At 49.3% G+C, this 27,018-nt stretch overlaps 1 protein-coding gene across 2 annotated transcripts in view; it reads left to right on the top strand.

Moving 5' to 3' along the window:
- Positions 1–27,018, top strand: part of ASIC2 (acid sensing ion channel subunit 2) — a 1,012,019-nt gene that overhangs the window by 720,003 nt on the left and 264,998 nt on the right. The window contains exon 1 of one of the 2 annotated variants that reach the window (XM_023243509.2): positions 23,245–24,094. The exons of the other annotated variant lie outside the window; for it this stretch is intronic. Coding sequence (XP_023099277.1) covers positions 23,381–24,094 — 714 coding nt within the window. The 5' untranslated portion in view covers positions 23,245–23,380. Of the gene's footprint in view, positions 1–23,244; positions 24,095–27,018 lie in introns of those variants that run through there. 2 annotated transcript variants of the gene reach the window in all.

The following is a 27,018-nucleotide window of genomic DNA, read 5'->3' as shown; positions in this document are numbered from 1 at the left end:
TATTGGAACCTAATCCCCACCTGAGATGTTATTCCCGAGAGCTACATTTAATTGGATGCACCTGAAATGTAAATAGATTAAAATGTCACTCTCCCCTCATTTGAAGGGTAGGTGAGTGATACTATATCCAGAGATCCTCACTTATTCATTCACCCAGAATGTATTAACTCATTCTTAAAAACCATTCATTCCCCCACTGTGGGCAGGTGATACACACTTAAGATGCTGACCTGAGGTAGAAAAGGTTTCTGTTTCAGAGCTCAAGTCCACCGCATGAATGGATGTGGGGGTTACGACTACAAGGGTGAAGTCAGGCACGTGTACCAGGTACAATGGAGGCACCAACTAGCACTAGACAACTAGCTCCCAATTCGCGCTAAAGGAAATGCTGACGTGACAGGCACTATCTCTGGCCTCAAAGAGCCCATCCTCCACCAAGAGAAAGAGAGAAAATACTGTAGGAGAATGTGAAAGCATCACGGAGGGTATCCAGATACAGAGACACGGACTCTCGGGCTAGAGATAGATGGCCTGACAGAAAGGACCAATAGAACAATCTTAAGGAATGGATGACTTTGTGTGCCAAACTGAGCAGGAAGGGGAAACTGAACAGGAAGAGGAGGAGAAGGTTGCTCCAGGCAGAGGGAGGAGCTTGTGCAAAGGCATTATGTATTCCTGGACAGGTCAAGAGTTTAAGATGCCTGGAGCCTAGAGTGTTTGTTGGAGAGTACTGGCTGGGGATAGCGGGTCCCAGGGTATAGGGTCCTGAAGGTCTGGCCAAGGAATCTGCACTATATTGTGCAGACAGCTGAGAGACTCTTGAGAACATTAAGAGATCATGACCTGAGCCAAAATCAAGAGTCAGATGCTCAACCAACTGGGCCACCCAGGCACCTCGAAAACTGATCCAATTTATGAAGCACTTCCTCTGTGTCAGCCTCCAAGCTGGGTGTCGGACACCTGTCTCCTCTTCCAGTGCACAGAATGGCACCACAGGAGGGGGGATGTGGTGTGATGAATTCTCTTTTGCAAGGAGGTGAAGGCAGGTCAAGTCACAAGTTCCCACAATTAGAAAGTGAATCGGGATCTGAACCTAAGTTCAAGCCAATACTCTGCCATGATTTGTTACCTGCCTTGGCTTCCTTCTTCAAGGGTCAGGATGACAAAGGCCATGGAGCACACTGTAGGAGGGTCATGGTGGAGACGGCATTCCCTATGTCAGTCCCTGGAACAAATACTAGGTGCAGTGTCATAAATGCCTCAGGGTCTTGTGATAAATTCCATTGGGAATGTAATGCCAAGGAAACATTTTCTTTCTTAGGATCATGTGTTTTCTCAGAAGATGATAATCATTTAATCCATTCTTTTCCCTTCTTGGCTTGTTATCAGGAAGCCCCAACTTTATCCTTAAACTCAGTAACTATCTCAGCCAAGTAATTAGAATATATACTCTCCCAATCTTTTATATGCTTTGTTGGAATGTCCTCTTTTATTGTATCCATATACTTTGTTTTAAGATACCTCAAAGCTTTTTGGTATACAAAAAGGAGGATATATAAGAACAACACAAAACGTGCTCTATACTTAATCTGGCTTTTCTTTTGGCCTTTACTCTGAACAAATCTCAGAATAAGTGCTGCAGTGGGCAGGCTTACAATTCCTCCTTCCCTGAGTTCCATCTGCGATGCACTCTTCAGACAGCATCATCATAATGCTCGGCAAGTTCCTGGTCTGCATTCTGTGTTTGTTTAATCATTCACTTAGTACCCACGAGGTATCAGACACTGTCTCCCATTTAATGTCCCATTTAATGCAAGGTAGTTACAATTACCCCTATTGGACAGATGGGAAAGCTGAGGCTCGAGCCTAGGATCACCCAGATAGTAAGGAATGGAAATGAGATTTGAATTGAGGTCTCTTTGATACCAAAGCCTGTTTACTTTTCCCTCTGCTGTGGGAGGCCTGATTTCCTTCATCCTTTTGTGATCGCACAAGATTGTACATTTCCTGCAACCTCCAAGTCTCCCTACGTGGTCAGTTAAACCAATTAATAAAAAGGCGAAAGAAAGAAAAGAAAGAAAGAAGAAAGAAAGAAAGAAAGAAAGAAAGAAAGAAAGAAAGAAAGAAAGGAAAGAAAGATCTGGTCCAGGCTATATAGACAGGACTAAACATCCAGACTGGCTATTTTCCTGACCTAAAGTAAGTGCTTTCAAAGCATAAAAATAGAATCTTTCTTTTCCATTTATCTTTGTCCTTAAGAATCAGAGTGGAGAATATGTCAGACCCCCTGACTTGTCTATCTTTGTAAAAAAAAAATTTTTTTTAATCTTTTCCACTGAGCTCTTCTGCTTTTATGAGGCCCAGTAATGAAAACTCAGTGTGCAAATCCTAACATCAAATCCATGTTACATAATAAACCCCCGCCTTCCAGCCCTCTCCAGAAGGGCAGATTTCAGTGAGAATGTTTCAGAGCTGAAGTAGTAGAAATTCTTCTGTACCCTGATGGCCATCTTACTGTCTTTCTGTCCACCTGGGGGCAGAACTGTAGACTCTCATCTCGAATCCACATCTCAAAAAGCCCACGTTCCTGGAAATACACCTGCTCAGCCAGGAAAGAATTTTGTCCTTGGGAAAGCCCAGCAGACATGGATAATATTGTGCAGAGAGTCCCCCGCCTCATGGTCTGGGATGGAAGGAAAGAGAAAGAAATAAGAAGGAAATTAACAGTATCTTATCCAAAACAGTGCTGAGCAATTACTAAGCTAGCTTCATTCCTCAAATAGCCTTTCGGTGAGTTTCAGTGAGGAAACTGAGGGTCTGAGTGGTAACATGACCCAACTTCATGACAACAACCAAAGAGGGGGGCCACAAAGCCAAGCCAACGTCTAGCTACAGACCCCATTGCTTTTCCTCTTCATGACCTTGCCATGCACATATAACCACAGACGAAACAAACCCTGAATAATCCACAAAAACTAACGTGTCTTCTGTAAGAGAAGTCCCTGCCGGAAGGGGTCACCAAGGACAGCTTCTGTTTGCCCAAGTCCTACCAGAAATCCCTCCATAGACACTCCCTGGCCAGAGCAATCTCTGCCACCATCCCATGTGGGGTCTCAGGATGGCTCTCTCCCTCTTAGCTATGCTGACCCAGATAGAGACAAGTCTCTTTCTCCCTAGATTCAGCCAGGAAACAATTGGAAAACTTCAAACAGCATATGTAATAGGCAAGTACAAGGGAGAAAACTATGAAAGCAAAGATTCCATCAGCTTCCCAGGGAAGGGATTTCTTAACACGTCACACAGGAGCCCTTCCATCCAGGTATCCATATGTAACTAGAAGGGTTTTTAGCTCTGGATTTTGTGAAGAAAACACAGATATTTGCTGAGAATGAAGAGGTCTACACTGCTGCGATGAAAAAGCTCTGTCTTTACTGGGCATAATTATTTATAACAAACCATCCATACAGTGGATTATGATACCAGATGATAAAATAAGCAATAACTCAAAAGTATAAGAATAACCTTTCACCATTGTGGTTAAGGAAACATCTTGGGTCTGGTCAGGATTCTTCCCCAGGTGTGAGGGGCTGCTCTAGGGACACACTGCCTTGTCCGTGGTTCACTTCCACTCCTTGCCTACCAATAATGGAAAACCCCGGGATTTGCCTCTTATCTTCACTGGTTCTTTCTAATGATCTTTATGGATACATTTACTTCTCTCCAAAATGCTAAGAATGTACAGTCCTTGCTTCTCACTGCCCTTCTTCTTCATGGGGTGACCAGGCGGTCCTACCACACTTGATTTGGCTGACTTTAAGTGTTCCGCATCTGGGGCCTTTCTGATGTCTGCCATGTTATTCCATTGGTAGGTTCTGTGATACGTTCTCCACTGTGCGCTGGGAAAGGCATGATATACTACATCTGGCAGAAAAGTCACTTCCTACCTTGAAGCCCGTAATGAATTGGAATCCCCCGTAAGGCAGAAGCTAGGACACCATGGCACTTCTTGTGTAGCAACACAGTTCAGAACACTACCATTCAAAGCCGTTCCATGTCAGGCACATAATGTTACTGGTTTTTAACAGGTTACACATGCTACTCTCATTTGATTAAATTCTCACAGAAATCTACAATGCCAGGGCTGGTAGTTCCACAATAAAGACGAGGAAAGAGTCAGCTGGAGAGATGTTATGGCTCGCCCAGCGTCGCATATGTAACACATTACAGAGTTGATATTCAAACCTAGGTCCTTACGCGTCCTCCTCCCCTGCCCCGCTCTGTGCTTGACATCATTCCCGAAGACCTCTGCGGAGCTTAAACTTTATTCTGAAGGCCAAGGGGATCCCTAAAGGGTCTAGAGAAGACTAGTGAGGTGCTCTGCTTTGGCAGCAGCATGGATAATAGGTGGGTGTAGCAGGATTCCAGGTAATGGGAGTCAGAGCAAGAAGTCAAGTAGGACACCTGGGTTTCTGGCGTGGGTGGCTGGGTGGATGGTGGAGCCATCTGCTGGGGTGAGAAACTTAAGGGGAAGGTACTTGGGGAAATAAAAGGTGAGGAGGTCCATGCTGGTCATGCTGAATTTCAGGCGTCTGAGGAGCACCCGCTGAAGCATACAAAAGGAATTGCATACACAGGCCTGGAACTCGGAAGCAGGATCTGGCAGAAGCTGTAGGTTTAAAAGTCATCACGTCATCCATGAGCTGAAACCAGGAAAGTAGATGGTTCTCCAAGGAAAGCATATGGTATAGGAAGGGGGATGAGGGGAGATGACGGGGGATAAAGGGAAGCCTAGATATGTAGCTTGAGGCAGGAAAGTTTCTCCTCTTCACTGAAAACTTCCAGCCCTCCTCCTGGTCTCTGGGCTGTCTACCACCTTGCTCCAACTTGCATTTCAGGGTTCTAATGAGTTGAGCTCCCCGAGCATGGATGAGAAGGAGTTCCCCCTCCATCTTCCACACTCCTAGAGCCTCTGCTCATAGCAGGGCAAACAGAATACGTGATGAATCAGCAGTTTCTTGCCCGTGAGACAAATGTATGCTCAGAGATTGGGTTGCCTGGCATTTCCCCATACTGGTTATTATCACCTCCTCCCTGCAAACACACACACACCCAACAATTGCTACAAGCAACCAGAATATGAATGGGAAACATATGATCTCGTAGAAACAGCACAATCTTGGGAGTCAAACAGACACGATTGAAATCTCAGGTTTAATCTGTAACCCTGAGCAAATTCTTTCGGCTCCAATGGTCAGTTATCTTGCCTATGAAATGGGCTAATTCTCCCCCAGAGACCTAGAAGCAGTTCAAAAGACCAGGTGAGCTCCAAGGCAGCCAAGGGGCATCTTGAACACAGAAGATGCCCAATTAACGAAATGCTGCCTCCCCAATCTCAGACGGAGCCAGAGCCATGCAGAGACTCTGAGCTTCATACCAAGTCTTTTGAACCCAGAGTGAGTTCTGACAGTCCTGTGTTTACCCATCTGCCTCTCTAACCAGAGGCTGGAAAATCAGGCTCTGTGATTCCCAAGAAAGCTCTAGCTCTTGGACCAGATTAGTAATGCTAAGACAAAAATGCAACTTTCCCTTTCTTTATATATAAAAGGATAAGAAAAATTTTCCTCCCAGCCCTCAAGCAATCTTGTGTACAAACACCATTGAAATCAGCAGGTGTACGTTCCAAGAGAAGACTCTGTGTCTTGGACTCTTTTGAGTAGTTTTCCCCTTCTGGAAAAACATAAAAAGAGAGAACAGCAGAAGATACAAAGTAAGGATCAAACCCACGCGCAACAGTGTCCAACTTCTTCAGAGGCATTTTTCACATAGGTTCTAAGCCTGAGGATAAAAGAGCAGGCTGTTCCCTCAGATCAACACTAGTCTCTAGCCTCTGCCTTTGTTGATGCACATTCATCACCTGAATTAAGGAGGCAGTGTTAGTGCTCAGGATCGCTCTGAAGGGAGACAGGGCATCTCCAGTCTAAGGTTAATGATGAGCTCAGGTGTCTACAAGTCTTAGAGAAACACAAATCCTAGAGATTATCTAGCCCAACTGTGTCCTCTTAAAAATGAAGGACTTATTCCCAGAGAGGAAGAGTGACTTTCCTAAAGTCACAGGATAAATCAGTGGCAGATTTGGGACACAGACTCAAAGCTTATGACTCCCAAGTACCACTGCCATTCCAAGGACCACCTGCACCCTCCCCCGAGCATAAATACCCTCTCTTACCACCACAGATTGGACATACAAATGGATATCACAGGAGTTAAGATATGTCAAGGGCTCAAAACACCCAGGCTTCAATGGACAACCATCAAACAATGGTATTATAATAATATAGCATATTAATATTAGAACAATATGATATACTCTAATGGTAATATAATATACTGATTAGAATAATATAATATACTTCAATAAGTGAGTATAATGCCGTGATAATGTTATTCTGTTACTCAGTTTGGAAACAACTTTTGACTGACAAAGGCATCATCCTCCTTGACTCCATAGAGTGGGGAGGAGTAATGGTATTCTAGGAACAAAACATCCTCCAGGGATAAGGATTCTTCATCAAATCTTTATTTAATGCCTACTACATGCCAAGCATATTCTCCACTTGAAATTACTGTCAAGGATGAAACGTTCCCTAAGATCTCACGGTCTGGTGGGAGAACAGATACAGGAGCGTTCATTGGCACTGTGAGATGATCTGTGTCAATGGAAGTCAATATGATGGGTTTTGAGTGTTGGATTTTTTCTATTAGTTTGATGGGGTTTATAGAGATAAAAGATACGCGTCCGCAGACAATCCGCCATATTTAACCAGGAGTTTCAAAAGTCAATATCTGAATGGGAAGATAAGTAAGAGGGAAAAGAGGAAGAGAAGGAGGAGGATGAGGAAGAAGAAAAGAAGGAGGCCATGGCAAACAGAGAACTGAGAGAAGCTGTGAGATGTAGCCATGGAACCAGGAGGTGCTGGCAATGGCAGAGAGTTACCACTTCATTATTGCTCGTTGCAACATGGCGAGAATTTGCCAGCCCCGAATCAGTGGGGTCCTTTCAACGTATATAGTCAGCAGCTACCATGATGCCAAGCTCCTCCATGGGCCAGTCGGCTCAGACCGTATCTATTTGATGAAGGACATAGAGTTACCACTGAATGGGCTGACCAGTTCACTGAAGCTACCTACTCGATCTTGTTATTTTTTCTACTTAAAAAAAAAATGGCTCTTAAATTATGTAGATGATTCATAATGTCTTTGATATGTAGGTGGCACTGCCTTTCACCAGAAATAGACCAGCTCAACCAACTTCTTTGGTATCATAGAGGTGAAATCTATGCGTGGCATAAAACTGCTCCTTTTATTTCTTCTTTCCTCCTACCTTCCTGCCTTTGTTTCCATTCATCGTTTGCTCATTCGCCCATTCAACAACACAGAATTATTGTATATCTACAGTATGCTAGTTCCTGGGCAAGGCTCCCTAACCAGGGTTTGGTTCATGATCCTGAGGCTGGCAGGGCCGGCTAAAGGCAGTATTAGGAGAGGTGTTAAGATAAGGCAACCCAGCAGAGCCTGGGAAATCACAAAGGAAGGGAATTGCAAGATCAAATCCCAATGACTTTGGTTAAGGCGAGAGAAGATGTAGAAGAAAAAGTAAGGGTCATAAAGCAGAAAATCTTGTGAGCAGGATGAAACATGCCCACTGTCTAGAACCCAGGGCTTGAACCTTGGGAAAGTCCTGCCTCCCCTTGGAGAAGGGGAGGGGGTAGGTGAAGTAAAGGAACCGTGCACGGTTGTTAAGATTTGAGGAAACACCATCTCATTAAAAGGAAACATAAATTTAGAGATTTCTTAAATAATAAGCTGAAAGCCACTGAGTCCCTCTTTCCCCAATTAGCTTGATTCTCTATCCCAGCCAAGAAATCCCTCTTATTAAAGCTGAAGTTCCTTTGTTTAAGATTCCCTGTCTTTTTGGGCTCGTTAGCGTTTTAAAGGATGTTTGCACGCTTGTTACCTGTCTGACTTTCACTTCATCACCTTGGCACCTGATTAATTGTTACTATTTTCATTAAGGAGCCTCATGTTGATTCTTCCTGCTCTGTGTCTCTCAAACATATCCCTTAATTATTCTTTTCCACGGGGATATTCCTTGGTAATATTGCTTTCCATTCCCACCATCACCACGTGCTGAGGCCCTCATCAATTCAAGCAGAGAAGATTGCAATGGTCTCCCTGTCTTCTCTGCTTCCGACCTCCAATCCCTTCTCCTACCTGTTGAGAAACTAATTTTCTAAAAGCCTCATATTATTTATATTCCCTCACTCAAATTTCCTGCAAATGAAACAAAAAAATATAATAAAATCCTCCCCATCATTATCTAAATAATAAAGTACACCTGCACGCACACACACACACCCACACGCACCAGTGTGGCTTTACGCCTCCTTTGTGCCTTAATTTGTTTATTCACCTTCATGTACAAACAATTTTCCCTTCTCAGCCTCTGTTCGCAGACCTGAGCTACCAAATTTATATGAATGAAGCCTTTAAATAGACTTCCTTTCCTCAATAGTTTTCAGGTATTGTTATTTCCTCTGCCTGGAACTCTCTCTTTCCTTCCCTCTGTTATAGACACTGTAGTCAAGTGGAAGGAAGGAATACTTAAGGGGAGTCCCTGGCTGTGTGACCTTGGACAAGTCACTGACGCTGTCTGGGGCGCAATTGCCTTTTCTCTAACTTAGCCCCAGGAGATTGGACCAGCTGATCCCTAAAGAGCTTCCAGCTCTTACCTGAAGTGAAGCCTACCCTGGAGTCGCCCTCACCTGCCCTTCCCAAGGTGACTCTCCTTGACAGAGACAATCACACCATGGCTTGGAGAACAAGGGTAGAACTGTGCTACAAGCCTAAGAGCCCAAGCTGACAGATCCATAAATGTCTCTTCTATTTCTGAAGGCAGTGATACAAATTAGAATGTCTGCCTTGGTTACCTCTGCCCAATAAGAGTGCTAGCATCGTGTGTGGGCACCAGACTTCCCCCGAACTTACATGCCCCACCCCCGCCCCAGGCAACATGAGCCTGCAGGCAGGTTTGGATGCCGGCAGCTCAACCCAAGCATCGGCCAGGAGACAAAGAATGGAAAGGAAAGGTTAATTCCTAGATATGTAAGATACTCGCAAGATGTCTGTATTTTCAGAGTGTTTCACACACCTCGTGGCCCTTGACCCTCACAAGAGCCAAACGAGGAAAGCGAATGTGCAACAAGTATTACTGAAGTCTACAATGGGATACACCAGTGGACAAGCTCCAGATCCTTTCCTCCACGGGACTGACATCCCAGCAGGACAGGATCTGTTGCACTGAAGTGCATAGGAAAATCCTAAAAGAGGAACCAACAACCATTGCACAATTATGGGATAAATGCACTGATAACAGTTTGATAGTTAACGATAGCAGCTACCATTTATTATTCAACAAATATTTACTGAAGGCTTCCTATATGCCAAGCTCTGTGCTAAATGCTTTACATATGTTATTTTATTTAATCTTTGTGCTAACCCTGCAAAGCAGATATTATTATCTCCATTTTTCAAATGAGGAAATTAAGACTCAGAGAGTTTAAGGAGCCTTCCCGATTTCCCCTAGCTGGCTTGTATTGGAGCAGAGTGGAGAGAATGGTTAATCCTGTTTGCAGAAGAGGGAAAAGCTGCAGGGGTGGGGGGTAAGGGGAATGTTGAGTAGGGTCTCAAAACTGAGGACAAGTTCACCAAGCAAAAAAAAAAAAAGAAAGAAAGAAAAGGGGGGGGGGGGTGTAGGTGGGTAGATGGGCCAGAGTGAAAAGAGCTTTATAAGCTAGACTTTCCCAGAACTCCCTGGAACTTTTTTCAAGAACAAAATAGAAAATATCTGTACAGCACCCTGGAGCAAGTGGACAAGGCTGTGGTCTTGAGCAGCGCCTGAGACTCCTGCTGCCCCAAGCCTGCCCTATGGCCCCAAAATACCTGCACTTCCTATAACCCATGGTGTGACCCAACGTACAGGCTGTGAAGCTCTGTAATAAGTAGTGGAGAGTCATTGAAGGATTTTCAGCCAAGGGATGACACAATCAGAACGGCAGAGTGGGGACTGGGTCGGAGAGGGTGGAAATCAGAGGCAAGGGATCCAGTGAAAGCTTTCATAAGAGGGCGAGCTGTCAGCTGCAGACCATGGGGGCCCAAACCAAGGTGGTAGCAATGAGAACGGATCACCATGGGCTTCAGAAGGATTTAGGAGGGCAGCACCGACAGCCTCAGGTGATGGATGCAATGTGGTGGGAGTGACGGCTTCGTTGAGGATAATTCCAAGATTTCTAGGTTAAAAAGAGAGTCAGAATTCATGACGGAAATGCCACTTCCCATGAGTAAAATTCCAGTTCCAAATTTAAAAGGACGTATTGTCAATACTTTATAAAGCAGTGCAGACGTTTCACATTTCTCTGGATCAATCAATGAGTAAATATGCAAAAGGGAAAAATAGACATAGACACACACTCGCGCGTGCGCACGCACAAAGGCACAAACACTCCAAAGGAAGTGTGCACTCAGGAAGCTAGTCGGTGAGTTGCATTCGTTGAGATATTCTGATTCCTGACACTCCTCGGTAAATTGGAATTCTGCTGTTCCTATTCCTGTCAGCCTATTGCACAAGACTTCCAAGTCCTCCAGAACAAACCCCTGAAAGGTTTCCGATGGAGACATGAGCGTTAGAACAGGTTTCTCAACGAGAATTCTGTTTCTCTTTTATTGTTTCTTCCTCCAGGGGAATAAAATGTGGTAAAAACTGGTCTGTCATTGTTTTCAGTTTCAGAAACAGAAAAGAGATAGAAACGTTTAAATACCACGGAAGTCCCTTTTATAGAAGAACTAAACACCCACAACATAGCCCAACTGGCAGCAACATAATTAATTTGGAATGGAAAGCCAGGTGCCCATCACTGTTTGGCCATGAAGCAAATGACGACAAAGAAAGTTCAAGGTGAGAGCGGAAACAATGGGCCAATGAGAGAGTAAAACCTTTGTTAGCTATACTCTCTTTCCCAAAGAAAGAAGTCACTCTTCAGAGTAGCCAACATTTCCAAGAGTTAAGGATTTATTTTCTCCTTGAAGAACAACTTTTTTTTAATGGAACCATTTGGCTAAAACTCCTCTTGAAGTGCATGCCAGCCTTTCCTATGTTCTTATACAAATTATACAAAACAAAATGTAATTGTGGTGACACAAGTCGATCATAATTTCCAAAGATTATTTTTGGGCTAAAAAGCCCAGGACTGTTTGAGATGTGTGGAGGTTGCCCAGCATTAAATGGCATCTTTTTTTTTTTTTTTTTTTTAGTCCTTTTATCTGTTTTTATAGTGTTTTTGTCTGCTCCTTTGTTGTCAGGCTTTGGCTACACATTCGGGCTATCAGTCCTCCTGAATCTTAAGCCTCCTTGTTTCTTTTTGTAACATATATTACTTTTATTCCCCCGGGAGCCTGAGAAAACAATACCCAAGCATGTTACCAGGATTGTATATAAAGTAAGAGTAAGCATACTCCATTAAGGACAAGGGCTCACTCGTCCTTCAACCATGTGGTAGTATCTTTAGTGCCTGAAAGACTATAGAGTATAATAGCGGCGGGGGGGGGGGGGGGGGGGAGGGAGGGGGACAGGGGGGGAGGGGGATGAAGGGGAGGGGGGCAGGGGGGAGGGGGCTGGGGAGGGGGCGGGGGCAGGAGGGAGGGAGGGGGAGGGGGGTGGGAGGGAGGGGGCAGGAGGAGGGGGGGCGGTTACCAGGGAGAGAGAGGATTTGACATCAGTAAAACTTGGTTTCGACCTTCAGTAATTCACTTGCTATTTCTCAGCCACAGATTCCTCCTTAGCACAAATAGAAATGATAATGTCTCTGTACTTCGCTCAGGTTACTGTGGGGATTAAGTGAGATAATGCATGCAAAGTCCCCAGCACCAGGTCTACCACATTGCTAGCCTCAATTAATTAAGGCTATTATTATGATTATTATTATGAGTTTTGTGGCAGGCATTGTCACTGCTCCGACTGCTCAAATGTATTCTTCCTCATCTCCCCGCGCTGCCTCTAACCCAGAAACTAGAGTATTATGGCTGTTGAGACCAAGCAGATTTCCAACCATAGTTAAAGATGGAAGCATGATTGTAAGTTGGGGGGAAATGCTCAGGCCCTTCACGCTGTCCAGATCCAGCCGGGGTCAAATGCACCAAACCAAGTCGTCCAGCCAAGAATTTAATCACAAGTCAGAGTAAGGTCTGCAGGCAGAGACTGGGAACAGATGACGAGACACAGCAAGCAGAAAGGACACAAGGGAAGCATCACCTCCAAGGCAATCCCCACCCAAAGACCCTCCTTTATTGGGGACAGTTTCGCTTCTGGCACAGTTTTTATTACGGGTCACTGTTTGGTCACAGAGCATCTATCACGTGCGGCGTTGCTGGGATTGAGACTAAAGTGGAGGTCCTGGAGGAGGAGCCTGATAATACAGACTCAGGGGGATCCAGGAGTAAGGAGCCAAGAGGAACATACCAGGCTGGGCGTGACGCAGGGTGATTGTAGCCAGCCACCTCAGGGCTGCCTGGGTAGCTCACTTTCACTGATTGGTGGGCGGTGCCAGGGTGGAGAGGTGAGCTTAGCCAAGAGGTCTGGGGCTGCAGTGCCCATGACCCAGTGGTACCACTTTATAGAGACAGAAAACCTTCTGCTACCAACGTACCTTCTTTCCAAGCTTAGCTCTGGCAAGTTTGCTGGAGTTTAGTTTGTCTAAAATCGGCATAACTTTACCAAAAGAACCTATTTGTTAGTAAACCCTGTCTCTCCTCCTTCCCCTCTGACCATTGTTTGTGTGGGAAGAGATGTTTCCCTAAAGAGGTGAGCGGGTGGGTGTGCCCCGTACGCTCAGACCTTGTTAACTCTGTGCTATTTCACATCCAACTCAACACATTGGCATCCTTGTCCTACCTTGTCTTTGTTCTTAACGACATCACTTTCCAATGACAGTGTCACCATAATTTGTTTGGCCCTTCTCCTTACTGTTGAGCATATGAACTGTTTTTACTTTTGTTTGGGTTTTTTTTTCTATCATGAAAAGCCTCACTGTGAATACCTTTGTGCTTTTTCCTTACTTGTGGGTTATTTCCTTAGGGAACCTACTGGGGTGTGGGATTGCCAGATGAAAGGGTATGAACTGTTTCATGGCTCTAATTACACATGAAGTTTATGAACTTGCCTTTATAACTCCAAGCACTTTCGGGAAACTGTTTTGAATCTAATGTTATGGGTTAGTGTTGTAGGCTGCTGAGAAATACAAAATGAGTTAACTTAAACACTGTTGGGCTAAAGAAGTATTGATTGGAAAGGAGAAAGCAAGGCTGGGGTCTGGAAGGAAGGAAGGAAGGAAGGAAGGAAGGAAGGAAGGACAGAAACAGAAAGAGGGAGGAAAAAAGGGAAGGAGGGAGAGAGGAGGGAGGGAGGGAGGGAGGGAAGAAAGAAGGAAGGGAAGGAGGGAAGGAAACAGGCTGAAAACCCATGGTTTGTAAAGGTGAGTTCCTACTTTGTGGCCATGTGGTGGCTCTTAACATGTAAGGTCATTTGGATGTTGAGAGAGGAAATCTTTTGTGCGGCCTTCTCAGCCTGGCACCCTACACCTTTCCCAACCACTAGGCTTGTATAGTTTTAGCTCCGCCTGGGATGGTATCATGGAAGCTGGGAAGAGCATAGCTCCAGATGCACAGCAGATACTAAGAACCTAGCTTCTGTTTTCACTTCATCTCCCCAAAGACTTTTGCCAAACTCTGCATTATGCTACCACCCGCTTTGGTTTTTTCCCCTTCTAAACTCCCAACTTCCTGCCTTTCTAATAATTACCAACACATTGGAGTCAGACCTGGGTTGGAATCCTGGCTCTTGCACTGTGTGACATACTCTGTGTGACTCCAGGCAAGTGACTTCACCTCTCTCAGCTTCATTTTCATCATCTGGAAAATGAGGCTTTACCCAGTGCTTGACATCCAGCTCAGTGAATGTTTGTATTATGTGATTCGGGCTGTTACTGTGGCTTAAGCTGTGCTTAAACTAGCAACAGAGAGAATGGGATTGGAAAGAAAAGGCTTCTATGTCCCCATCCATAAAATGGGACTATCTGGGAGAGTCATCACGAACAATCATTACATGGTGCACATAATAGTAGGTGGTAAGTACTCTGTGTAATTTTCCTCTCCTCTCCTCCATCTTCTTCCTCTCCCCTCGCCTCCCTTTCCCTCCTCTCCCATTCCCTCATCCCACCTTCCCTGTCCTGCCCTTCTCTTCCTGTCTTCTGTTTAGATAATCACACGGATCCGCACCTCTGCAAAGAATGTACTTAAATCCTTTCCTTTCTGCTCCTCTGGTGGGTGGACAGACAAGATAAACTGGGAGTAGAGAAACCCAAGGTAGTGTTCTGGCCAGGTCATTTATAAGGGAAAGTGAGTAAACACAGCGCTAATGGCTGAGTCAGAGGAAAGCTGTGGCTGGGAGGAAAAGCAGCCTAGATGGAGGCTTTTGACAAATCAACCTGGCCTTAAATCTGAGTCACTGCAGAAGGTCCGTCTGCAAGACAGATTCAGGGTTGGTTCCTTAGTGCTCCCTAAAGGGGAGGTGAGAGCCAGGGTAGGATTAGGTCACGGCCAAGAACAGTTAAGGAGATCATCAAGGAATTGTGAATAAAATGCCTAATTGTACCTGGGGTTTTATATTTCATTAAGTCCTATTTTTAACTGCATGCTTTTCATAATATGAGTGGATGGTAACTACTAGAGAAGGTTATTACGCTGAACTATTTTAATGAGAGTTTTGTTATGTGTATGGGAGGGGAAATTGGGTAGAAAAGTGTGCAAGCCTCCATTGCTGCGCTCACTTTATGGCCAGTGTCACAACCAAGGCCCAATTATTCAAGCTTAAACCCAGAATAAGCCAATGATCGGTAAGAAATGCTGGGGGAAAAGACTGATTATTGAGGTGGCCTAAGCTTAGGAAGTGGATGTCCCCAGTCAACAAGACGTCACTGGGGACACAAAAACCCACGTCAGGAGGAGGACGTGGGTGTGGACATCGTGCATATCATGGGTCAAGGCAGCCTCAGCAAGAGGCTGTGCTAGTAGGGCCTCTGGCCTGAGATTCTGGCTCTGAGATTCATTCCTGGGGCAGAGTCACAAAGTTCTCCATGAAATGGGGTGAGAATGTGAAAAAAAAATAGAGAAATTAAGTGGAAGACAGGGAAGGTTGTAGTGAGAACGCTCAGACCAGTTGAGGGAAAATCTGGACCCCCTCAATACTCTGTGATCACCTCTGGGACAGCATTTATCATGCTTTGAAAATTATCTATGTTTGGGGCACCTGGGTGGCTCAGTCGGTTAAGCGTCCGACTTCAGCTCAGGTCATGATCTCGCGGTCCATGAGTTCGAGCCCCACGTCAGGCTCTGGGCTGATGGCTCAGAGCCTGGAGCCTGCTTCCGATTCTGTGTCTCCCTCTCTCTCTGCCCCTCCCCTGTTCATGCTCTGTCTCTCTCTGTCTCAAAAATAAATAAAGGTTAAAAAAATTTAAAAAATAAAATAAAATTATCTATGTTTTACCCACGTTGTCCACTAGACCGTAAGCTGAGACAGGGACCAATCTGAATAGACATCACATTCCCAGTGCCAAAGACAGCTCATGACATGCTCTAGGTGTTCAGTAAATACCTGTACAGTTATCACTTTCAACTAATTACAACCAACTTAATTAAGACCTTGTACTCTAGAGCCCAAATACCTGGGCTTGAGTTTAGCCACTGTTTGGACAAGTTACTTATCCAATCTTTGCCTCAGTTTCCTCCTATGTCGAGTGGCTGTAATGGTGGTACATATCTCATGCATTGCTCTGAGGATTGTGTGAGCTAATGCATGTTCACTAAACACAGTACCTGACACATGGTTAGTGCTCAATCAATGTCAACTATCAAATATCACCATCACCATATCATTGCCATCACCATCATCACCACCATCAACACCATCATCATCATAATCACCACGATCATCCCTATCATCAGATCAACTTCCCAGTGACCAGGGACAAGTTACTAAACTCTGTACATCAATTTCCTCTTCTAAATGTAACTACATGGTCATTAAGATCATGAGGCATTGACACCCTATGGTTCTCTCTGTGGTATGTTTTACTCACTCTGTATTAATCACAGAAACTTCTGAATCCCAAACTGGCTTTCTCTGCCAACCAATGCATCTTTTGACCACCTCTCCAAACTCACCAGATCTTTGTGCTCAGGGCACCCTGTGTGTGTGTGTGTGTGTGTGTGTGTGTGTGTGTGTGTGTGTTATAATTAGTCTAAGTAGAATATGACCAGGAAATGAAATGCTATGTGAATACATTTTCTAATATTCTTCAGAGGCAAAGGTATATATCTTTGCATTGCCTGCTGTTTGAAATTATCTCCACAAGAGCTTCCAGCCATCAGTGTTTCTAGCAAAGAGTTAATGAAAAATCTGATAATAAAATGACAAGCTCTGTGTACCACCTTGTCATAGGACCCTCTCTCCTTGTTGGATGGGAGAGCAGGACAATGTGAAATGAGAAGTTGGGGGAAATAACAGAAGAGGGAGGCAACCATAAAACAACTGAAAATACAGGGAAGTAAGGGGGGTGGGAAGTGTGAAAAGCATGGACTACAATTACTCTAGTAAATGGTATTCACAGAATGCAAGCATTCATGTAAGAAAAGGGGGACATATGGAGACTAAACACACATATGTACATTCACTAAGTATCGCTAATAGATTATACAACAAATTGATAGCATTAGTTGCCTCCGGGGAAAATGGGTGGCTGGGGGAGGGGAAGGGGTAGACAGACTTTCTAACCAGATTCTTTATTCTTCTGTCTTTTTCAAACCATGTGAATACATTGCTGATTTCAAAATGGATTTTTAAAAAGTTATTTCATAGGGTGAGCAGAGAGTGAGCCGGAAGTTGGAATTTGGATTCTGGTTCTGCACTCTTCAGTATCTGAATGATTTATACCAAGCCTCCCCCTCTCTGGACCTCAGCTTCCTCCCCCTGTGAGAGTGAAGGGGTCCAATTAGATTTAATATCCAGCTCCCAGCTGTCAGGATTTGCCATTCAATGTGGAGCATTGTGCTTCAGTAGAGCTCCCTCCAGCCCTGCAGAGCACGAGCCTCCCCGCTCTCTCCTCTGGGCCTGTCCTTCCAGCCCCGTGATCTTTCTCTGGTGGTTGTGGGCTCTCTGAGCCCTGGGATTTAGTGCTGGTGAAGGGTGGACAGCTGAGAGTTTGAATTCCAGTAAAATGAGGATGGCCAAGAGGGCAAGATAAATAAATGATAGATAGATGGATAGATCAATAGATAGATGGATGTCTGGTGAGTCTAAGAAAGGGCCCAGAAAAAGAGGGAACTAGGAGAGGTCAAGTGTAACACAAGAAGGCCATGCAGTGAGAGGGAAAAGCAGTAGAGATGCCAAGGCACGTGGAAAGGTAATATGGACGAGCAACTCCAATGCCAGCCCCAAGGTTGGGGGAAGGCGGGAGGGAGGACCAATGATTGTGCAATAGGCTAAGAACCACAATGGAGAAGTCCTCCTTGCTCTGTCCACCAGTGCAGGAATCCTTATCATGACCACTGGACATTTGCTCAGGTCCTGTCACTCTACAGCCACCTCTATGATGACCTCAGAGGCCACCAGTAGCATGAGCTAAGGAGGTATAAGATAGCACCACTAGGCTTCAGGCAGAGGTTGGGAGAAAAGAAAGAAAAGGAGAAAAGAGAAAGGGGAGGGAGAGGGAGGCAGAGTGACAGAGAGCCAAGGGCAGTACAGAGATGGAAAACAAAAGAAAGAGAAAAAAGAGATTTGGGTGCACAGGCCAACCCACAAAAGCCCACCTGCCCCCATAAGATCAGTGGCCTCTAGTGCTACAAGTCGTATTGATTAATTACCATGAGCAGTGGAGTCCTAAAAGAAAGTGCACTCGGCACTCTAAGCAGGGACAGAAACCCAGGACCCATTGTTACTGTCTTCTCTCGCCACCCACCACCTACACTAAATCCCAGAGGTAAGATGGCAAATAAGAACCCACAGCCAACAGAAGGAAGATTGGGTTCTGGGAGGACCAGGGCCAGGGTAAAGGGCTTGGTGGACTCACGCTCTGCAGGGCTGGGTGGTCACATGTCAAGGTCGTTGACCTCCAAGATCCCACTTCAAGGGCAGAAAATACAGGATAAATGGTTTCGATGACTGGTAACATTTCCCCTGAGAAGAAAAGACTGACCTTGAAGAGGCTGCTAGGCAGGCAGACTGCTGGAACCCCTTTCGGCATCAGCATACTCTGGTTCCAAAAAGTATTTTGAAGAGCTCCCCTGTGCGCCTACCCTGAGGGGTAGGTGGCCCCTCAGACAGTTTCCAAGGCCGAGCCCCTGAGTAGCAGGGATGAGGGGTAAACAGGAACACCGGGGGCTCCCGTGAAGCCAGATCAAGCCAACGAGAGTGTTGGCTCCAAACAGTGGGTTATAAAACCAGAAAGTCACATTAGCCTAAATTGACCTCCCCCTCCCAACAAACTCATCTGATGGGAGAAAGAGCATGTAATTATGGTGGTAGCCGCACAGCAGAATGCGGGCTGGCTGGCCAGCAGAGAAACATCATGCAGGAGAGAAAGCCAGGATGCCAGGTGTAGAGCAACAGATGTTTCAGAGATAGACAAGAAAAGGGAGCTTTCCTTAAAAGCTTATTATTGGGAAATCACAACGCTAAATTCTAATTTCTTGGTGGAAAGGTTATGTGGGTCAGCTCGTGCGCTGCCTCGTGAGTGTGTTTATCTGGCCAAGTGAGCCTGCCAGGACGGGAAAGCTAATTCACATGCGCTGTCATTCAATGTAGCTGTGAGGGCGGAGACGTAAGGGGTAGGGGTTGAGAGCACGGGGGATGGAGCTAGGCTGCCTGGCTTCAGAGGCTGTCCTGCAGCTTAGTAGCTGTGTGGCTTGGGGTGAGTAGCTCAACCTCTCTGTGGCGAGGATTCCACTTCTTTGAAGTAGAGAAAGTCATAGTATTTACCTCATACGATTATTTTGAGGATTAAACACTTAGAACCCTGGTTTTTAGTGTAAGTAACTTAGAACAGGCTCTAGTGCTTAAGAAGTCCTGTATTTATTTTATTTTTTTAAGTTGATTTCTTTATTTGGGGAGAGGGGAGAGCAGGGAGGGGCAGAGAGAGGAAGAGAGAGAGAATCCCAAGCAGGCTCTGCACTGTCAATGCAGAGTCCGACGCGGGGCTCGAACCCAAGAACTATGAGATCATGACCTGAGCCTAGGTCAAGAGCTGAACGCTTAACCAACTGAGCCACCCAGGCACCTCATATTTTATTACATGTTTATTATTATTTTTCATTCTACTTTTGCAAGCAGAATGGTGGAAAGGGAAAAATGTTAAGAATGAGTTAGAGCTTAGTTCAATTCCTGCTTTCTGAGCCCTTGGCTCACAAATGTAAAAAAGAGGACAAAAACCCCTCCCCTGCAGGGTTGGAGTGAGAAATTAAATATGTTTACATGCCCAGTGCAATGCGTGGCATACAGAAATACTCAAGAAATTCTAGTTCCTTTCCCCTCTCCCTGTCTTGGTGTGTTTCATCAACGTGCTAGGCACTAACTGAGAGGTAGGGACACAAACATGAACGAGGTGTAGTTCCTGTCCTCAAAGGGCTCACGTCCAGAAGAAAAACCTGGACACACACAGTGACAAGGTCTCCCCCAAGGGCTATGATGGATCCAGTTTCCTAGGAGGCGATGCTTAAGCTGGTTTGAAGAAAGAGTAGACTTTGCCGAGCTGGTGGAAGCATTGGTCCAGGAGGGTGTGGGGGGGTAGGGAGCTCACTGCCTATGTGTGCCAGGTAGAGAGCCATTGATCCTTGCTTAAGGTCACCAGCCCTCCCTGTGTCTACCTCTGGATTTCTGTGCCAAGACCCCGGGAGCCTGTGCGGGATGTCTCTTCTCTCTCTGCAAAAGCAATCCATCTGGAGAATTAACGGGAAAACCCATGACACAGAAGATATTCGGGCAAGCAAAAAGTAGCGTGTGTACATTTCAAAGGGGAAACTGCCAGGAAAGGAAAAGCCCCCAGCAGTTGAACATATCAGAAACATAAAACGTCCTAAAGGTTTCTCTAACTCTGTGCCAGCCTAGAATTAGGACTCGGGAAAATGTTATTTATTATAATATAGTCTGATGTGTTATAATACGCCCCGGCTGCTGCTTTAGCAACTGCACTGTGCTCACAAGGTGGCCCCACCTTAGCTGGGATGTGTGTCGCTGTGGCAACCCGCAGGACCTCCAGGACCAGGCTCTGTTTGAAGCCCCACAAAACTGGCAGATTCAGAACCTTCCCCCCATCCCAAAGCCAGTAACAGACAGCTCCAAGGAACCAAATCCAAAACAGAAATTCAGCAAAACCCACTTCACTAGCTTTTTCTGCTGGTGAATGAGAAGGGCCTCCAGGTGTGTGTATGGTAGGTGCATGTGTGTGTGTGTGTGTGCAAATATGTGTGTGGGTGAGTGAAGTTGACTGGGGCTCAGATGTCCTCTTCCCCAGAGACCAGATGCAGGGATGCAGGGAGTTACTGGGCCAACAGGATGTGCAACACCCCCCCCCCCCCGGCCCAGGTCACTGAGGAGGGAAAACCGGCCTAGCACTGCACCGTTCAGATACTCGGAGGCTAATTCAACACATCTGCCGGGAGCACCCTTAATAAGTCATCACAAAGTGGGTGAGATTCCTCTCCAGGCCCAAACCCCAAAATCCCCAACTTCACTAAGTGCCCTGCTATCTTTGGGATCCTTTCACCCCATCCCACAACCCCTATCAAAATCCACTCTCTGGAAAATGTCTGGAAAACTCTTTTATCCCATGGAGTAATGGGGCTGAAGTGTCAGCTCTCCCAGGGAGGCCTCAGGGGGTCAATCTGAGGTATGGGTGGAGACCCACCGCGCACCACCGCGCACCACACATTGCCAGGTAGTTGCAGAAGCAGGATTCCAGCCCTGCGCTCAAGGCGCCTGGCCCAGAGAGTGCAAACCGTAAGGCCGTGGGGTGCAGTACAAAGAGCTAGGGCTTTGGGGACCTGGGTGCAGAATCCCAACCCACCACTTGCAGGCTGTATTACCTTGGCCAAGTCCTTGGCCTGCCAGTCTCACCTGTGAAGTGAAGTTAGCACTGCACTGTATGCTTCAAGGCTAAATAAAAACGTCTAAAGGTTCCCAGGGGTTGGTGGAAGCCCTGAGCCTTCCCAGGAGGGAAGGGCGACGTCAGCCAACTGGCTGCAGGATCCCAGGTGTGAGAATGGCAGAGATGGAGCCTCCTGTCCTGGGAAGTGACACTCCTCCCTCCTGCCCTCCTGGGAGAGCTGTGCTGGCTGAGGGCTCCCAGCCCAGTGGGGGGGGGGGGGGGCACCCCTGGGAAGCTCGTGAGAGGCAGAGCCCATCCTGCCAGAGGCCCAGTCACCACTCCCACACCTCAACACACACAGCACGCACCACACACAGCACACCCAGAAACCTTGCTATGCATCCGCACACCCATCGACACACCCATTCATACCCACCACCCACTAAGCGCCCGGACACACACACACACACACACACACACACACACACACACACACCGTCACAGACACGCTGTCCTAGACACTCAGATAACCACAGATCATCATCTGCAAGCGAGCTCACATGCAGGAGATGGGCAGAAATACCCGTTCACACTCCCCGTATTGGGCGCAGGACTCCTCTCGCCACACACACTGTGTACTTGCGCACAGGCCCACACTACACAGCGGCTCACTCCGTACGGCCCGTCTCCCACTCCGAAGTGCTCTCACACACGGCCCTGCATAAACACAACGGCTCTGCCCCACACCTCTCCCACGAGCCCGCACACCCGGCACATCTGTGCAGTGCACCCCACCACCACCGGGCCAGCTCCAGCAAGAGGCTTCCTGCTCGGTGTGCAGCGGCCACAGTGGCCAGGAATTAAAATGCAGCGAGGAGGAGCCGGGCGCGTCAGCACCGCGTCTCCAGGAGCGCACAGCGCTCGCCGCCGCCGCCCCGCCCGCCCGGAGCCGTGGGGCCAGCGAGCCGAGGAGCAGGTGCTCGAAGCCGAGCCGCGCCAGCGTCGCGCGGCCGCTGCCCAAGTTCGCCCGGGGCCCGGAGGAGGGCCGGGCAACCGGGAGAGGAGCGCAGCCGGCGCCGCCGGCGCCGCCGCCGCCGCGGGCTCGGAGTCTCGAGAGAAGGACGCGCGGAACAGCGAGTCCGGGTCACCCCGCCGAGAGGTGCAGCCGGGGCTCCGCAGTCCCCAGCTCCTGGCGCCGCCGGGGCAGGGAGAAGAACAGGCAGGGGACAGCGAGGCCGGGCTTTTCTGGAGACTCGAGGCACCCCGGAGAGTCGAGGGGAGAAGCGACACTTTCTTCTGGCCAGCAGCCCGGAAGGGGCCCAGCAGCGAGCAGCCTCCCGCAGGACTCCCGGAGAAGCCCCGGTCCCCGGGCGAGAGCGGGCGCGTCGCACGCAGGGCTCCGGCGCGGGACTTACTGGGAGCCTTCGAGGGTCTCGGCCGAGCGCAGCCCGAGGAGCCGCGAGCGGGTCTCGCCGCGAAGGGAAAGAGCGCAGCAGCTGGCCGGGCGACCCCTCGCCCCGGTACACACCCACCCCACCCGCCGCGCCCGAGCCGCGGTGCGCCTCTGGGGGCGCTCGTTCCCCGGCGCCTTCTCTCCCGGGTCCCAGCACCGCTGGGCTACCGGCTGGGCTGGCGGGGCCCTTGGGGATGCCCAAATCAGGCATGGTGGCCGAGTGGCTGCTCTCCCCGGACCAGCGTAAAAGCTGGGGTTAGGCGGAGCAGGGGGGACTCGGCGCAGGGTCCCCCGAGGTCCAGGACGAGGGGAGGCGGGCGCAGCGCCCGGGCACCGGAGAGGCGGCGCCCGGTGGGGCCCCTCCAGAGGTAGCGGCCGGGCCAGGCACTCTCCAGGAAGACTAGGGGCCCGGAGAGCCCGCGCGGCGCTCGGGAGAGGCCAGAGCCAGGGGCGGCGGGCCGAGGCAGCGCTCAGTCCCGGGCGGGCGCCCGCGGAGGCGGCGGCGGCGGCGGCGGCGCCGGGCGGGCATGCCGCGCCACCGGAGCTCCTTTCGGGCGCACGCTTCCCTGGCGCGGGCTGCGCGCGGCGGCTGCTGCTGCTGCTTCCACTGCTGCTGCGGACTCCCATGGCGGCTCCTCCCGGCCGGGGCCGCCGCCGCTGCCGCCAGCCGCGGACTGAATGAATGAGCCGGAGCGGCGGAGCCCGGCTGCCCGCGGCCGCGCTCACCGGCCCGGGACGCTTCCGCATGGCCCGCGAGGAGCCGGCGCCGGCGGCGGTGGCGGCGGCCGGGCAGCCCGGGGGCGACAGGGGCGGCGAACGCGAGCGGGCGCTGCAGGGGCCGGGGGTCGCCCGCAGGGGGCGGCCGTCGCTGAGCCGCGCTAAACTGCACGGGCTGCGGCACATGTGCGCCGGGCGCACGGCGGCGGGGGGCTCCTTCCAGCGGCGGGCGCTGTGGGTGCTGGCCTTCTGCACGTCCCTCGGCTTGCTGCTGTCCTGGTCCTCGAACCGCCTGCTCTACTGGCTCAGCTTCCCGTCGCACACGCGGGTGCACCGCGAGTGGAGCCGCCAGCTGCCCTTCCCCGCCGTCACCGTGTGCAACAACAACCCCCTGCGCTTCCCGCGCCTCTCCAAGGGGGACCTCTACTACGCCGGCCACTGGCTCGGGCTGCTGCTGCCCAACCGCACCGCACGCCCGCTGGTCAGCGAGCTGCTGCGGGGCGATGAGCCGCGCCGCCAGTGGTTCCGCAAGCTGGCCGACTTCCGCCTCTTCCTGCCGCCGCGCCACTTCGAGGGCATCAGCGCCGCCTTCATGGACCGCCTGGGCCACCAGCTCGAGGACATGCTGCTCTCCTGCAAGTACCGGGGCGAGCTCTGCGGGCCGCACAACTTCTCCTCTGTGAGTTGCCCTCCGCGCGCACCCGCTCCCCCACGCTCCAGAGTCAGTAGGCCCTCCCCGCCCCTCGCTGCCCCCCCCACCCCCGCCCCGGGCAGGACACCAGGCCGCTGGCCATGACATCATTCCAGGACGCCCAGGCGGAACCCGCTCTTAGGTCCCCTGAGCCGTGACCTCCAGGTTGAGGGAAGTTGGACACCACTGTAGGAGGGGTGGCCTCGCTCGCCCATCCTGGCCTCTCTCCTTCCTGTGTTAGCCCCCAAACCCTCAACTCTGCTCTTTCTGGTCCCCTCTGTGAGTGCTAGCCCTCTTTGTCCCGGAGGTCACCCCCAGGTCCACAGGACTGCAGGCAGCTGCCCTGTGTCCGCGGTGAAGGGATGGGAAGAGAGAGAAGCACGTCTTACTTGTGGGCTTGTCTTTGGGGAAACCATCAGGAAGCTCTTTAAAAATGAGCCATCAGCAGAACTGCACTGCTCTAAGCAGCTTACGCCTGAGTTCCAAAGCACTTGGAGTCTGGAGGGGAGGAGGGGGAACTTTGGAGGAAACGCCCAGGATGTTAACCAACGCCAAAGCTGTAGCCAGTGAGGTGGAGGAGTCGGCAGCCCCTTCTGCTACTTTTTCAAAGCTCTGTCTCAAGCACCCAGGGGACTTGAGCCGTGGTGGGCATCAGCCGGGCCCTTGACCCCATGAGTTGAGCGTGGGCCCTGGTCTAGAGGAGCCACGCCCCTGCAGTGGGGAGAGCAGCCTAGTAGAGAGATATTGATTCCAACAGCAGGGGCCAGGAGAAGCTGTGCTCCTGGTTTGTAAACCATTTGCTGTGCTGGTTCCCCCACGCTGTGGGTCTGGATAATGCAGCTGTCAGACAGAAGGTATCTGCCTCTCACGGTCTGCCGTGGAGGAGTTCTTGTGCCAAGCCCCAGCGTGGGACAAGCCTGTCCAGTCATTCGTGTGTAAATGCCCCTTAGGTGGTTTTGGGTTTTTCCACTAGTGTGGGGAAGGTTGGCTGTGTGTTTATTTGCGATGCTCTGATGATGATTTAACCAGCCCCTTTGCCTCACCCCTGAGAGTCTTGTGTCTGACAAAGCTTTTCCTGTGATGGTAAAGAGATGCGGCTGCTCCAACAGGTGTTGGCCCGGATGCCAGGCAGGCCAGGCCTCTGATTGGCTAATTGGGCAAGTGCCTGTCTAGGATGGTAACCCTGGCTCCAATCTTATCCTCCTTGTTTTGGTTTATGTGGGGCGTCCCTGATTCTTCCACTTCCAAAACATCCCTTATTTTCTGGGCTTTCCAGCATGCCTTTGAAGAATCCCTACCTAGTGGCTCCCCTGCTTTAGCAAGCAGGAAATGCTGTTAACGTGTGCTGCTAAGCAACTCTTTTCAGACTTCAAACACAATTCTGAGTTCTACAGAGACGAAGGAAAGAGAGTAGCGATGCCTTGTTTATTGTTTGGCTGACCACAACCTAGCAGCCCCTAAAGTTAGATTGAAGTTCAACGTTCCATTCGGTTATCAGCAACCCCTGGCTCTCGCTTCAAGTTGTACGACACGGCCCGCCAAATAGAATCGTGCATCTCTGACGATGGCTGTGCAAAGAGGGCAGAATGGCATGCTAACAGCCAGTGTTCACATCTGACACTCACACAACCTCTGTGTTAGCAATGAGCTTCATTCCCATTTTAAAGATGAGGAAAATGAGGCTCCTCAAGGCTGTCCAAAGCTCAGAGCCAGCCAAGTTGAAAGTCTAACTCTGCATGCCATCAGATGCATCACACAGAAGCCACACGTCGCCTTCTTCTCTGAGCCTGGACCTCTCTTCTATTAGAAGACCCCTGGGCAGGATTCTTGCTCTCCCCAATGCCTACCAATTCCTATCCCTCCTTGCCTTGGAGCATGGCTGGGAGAGCAGAAAGCAGAGCTGCCCCAGGTGGTGCAGGCGGTCATAACCTTGGCCACATGTTACAGGACCCCACCATGCAACAGGAGCTTGCTGCGGCAAGCATACAGCCCCTTCAGAAGCCACTGGACCTCAGTCTCCCTAGCAGGTACGGCCATGAGTTGAAGCAATCAGGCCCCTTCCCACTGGGGTACACCCTTCTCTTACTCCCCGGTACCTTGCCTCCCTTCATCAGCAGAGCTTGCAGGCATACACACACCCCACCAAAGGATATACCTCCCTTCCCCAAGTATGTGTTCCTGGGCACTCAAGGGACCACTAGTGGTTTCCTATCATGACCCTGTCCCGGGGACTTTCCAGTCCCCTAACAGTTCGTGCTTTTTTTCCAAGGACCTCACATTAAAGTCTGCACCCCTCTGTCCGTGGAAGCCAGAAGCTATTTCGGGGGAGCATCAGATACAGAGCTGGCCCATCAGGCATATTTTCCTCTAACTACATAGGCCCCCTGACTCGGGCCTTTGTCGTCTTTGATGGAGTAGTACAATAGTGCAGTGGTTGAGAGCATGCAGCACAACTGCGCTGAGGTTCAAGCCCTCCCACTTACTGTGCGCCTTCAGACAAGTGGCTTTGCCTCTCTGTTCTTTAGTTTCCTTCTCCCTCTAGTGGAGGTACCAAAATACCATATTTGTTGTGAGTGTATAGATGGATGGATGGATGGTCGGGTGGGTAGAGGGATGGATGGATGGATCGATGGAGAGAGAGGCAGACAGAGAGATAGATGTGTAAATGCATGTATATGCACAGGTAAGAGCTCTGAAAATTGTGCTGGCCCCCATAAAAATGTTGCCTTGAAATGGCATCAGCCTCCTAACTGGTCTGTTGGCCTCCAGCTCCATGGTCCTTCCCCTCCGCACCCATCCCATGCCCTATAGCCAGAGTAGTCTTCCTACAGGTCCCCTCAAAGCATATCATCCCACTCCTTAAAACCCCTCCGTAGATCCACTGTTCTCAGGTGCTGCACCTGTGTCCTGCC

This window comes from Felis catus, chromosome E1, assembly GCF_018350175.1.
Source record: "Felis catus isolate Fca126 chromosome E1, F.catus_Fca126_mat1.0, whole genome shotgun sequence".
NCBI lineage: Eukaryota > Metazoa > Chordata > Mammalia > Carnivora > Felidae > Felis > Felis catus.
Note: the sequence above shows the minus strand (reverse complement) of the source record. Positions and strands in the feature narration are given on the sequence as shown.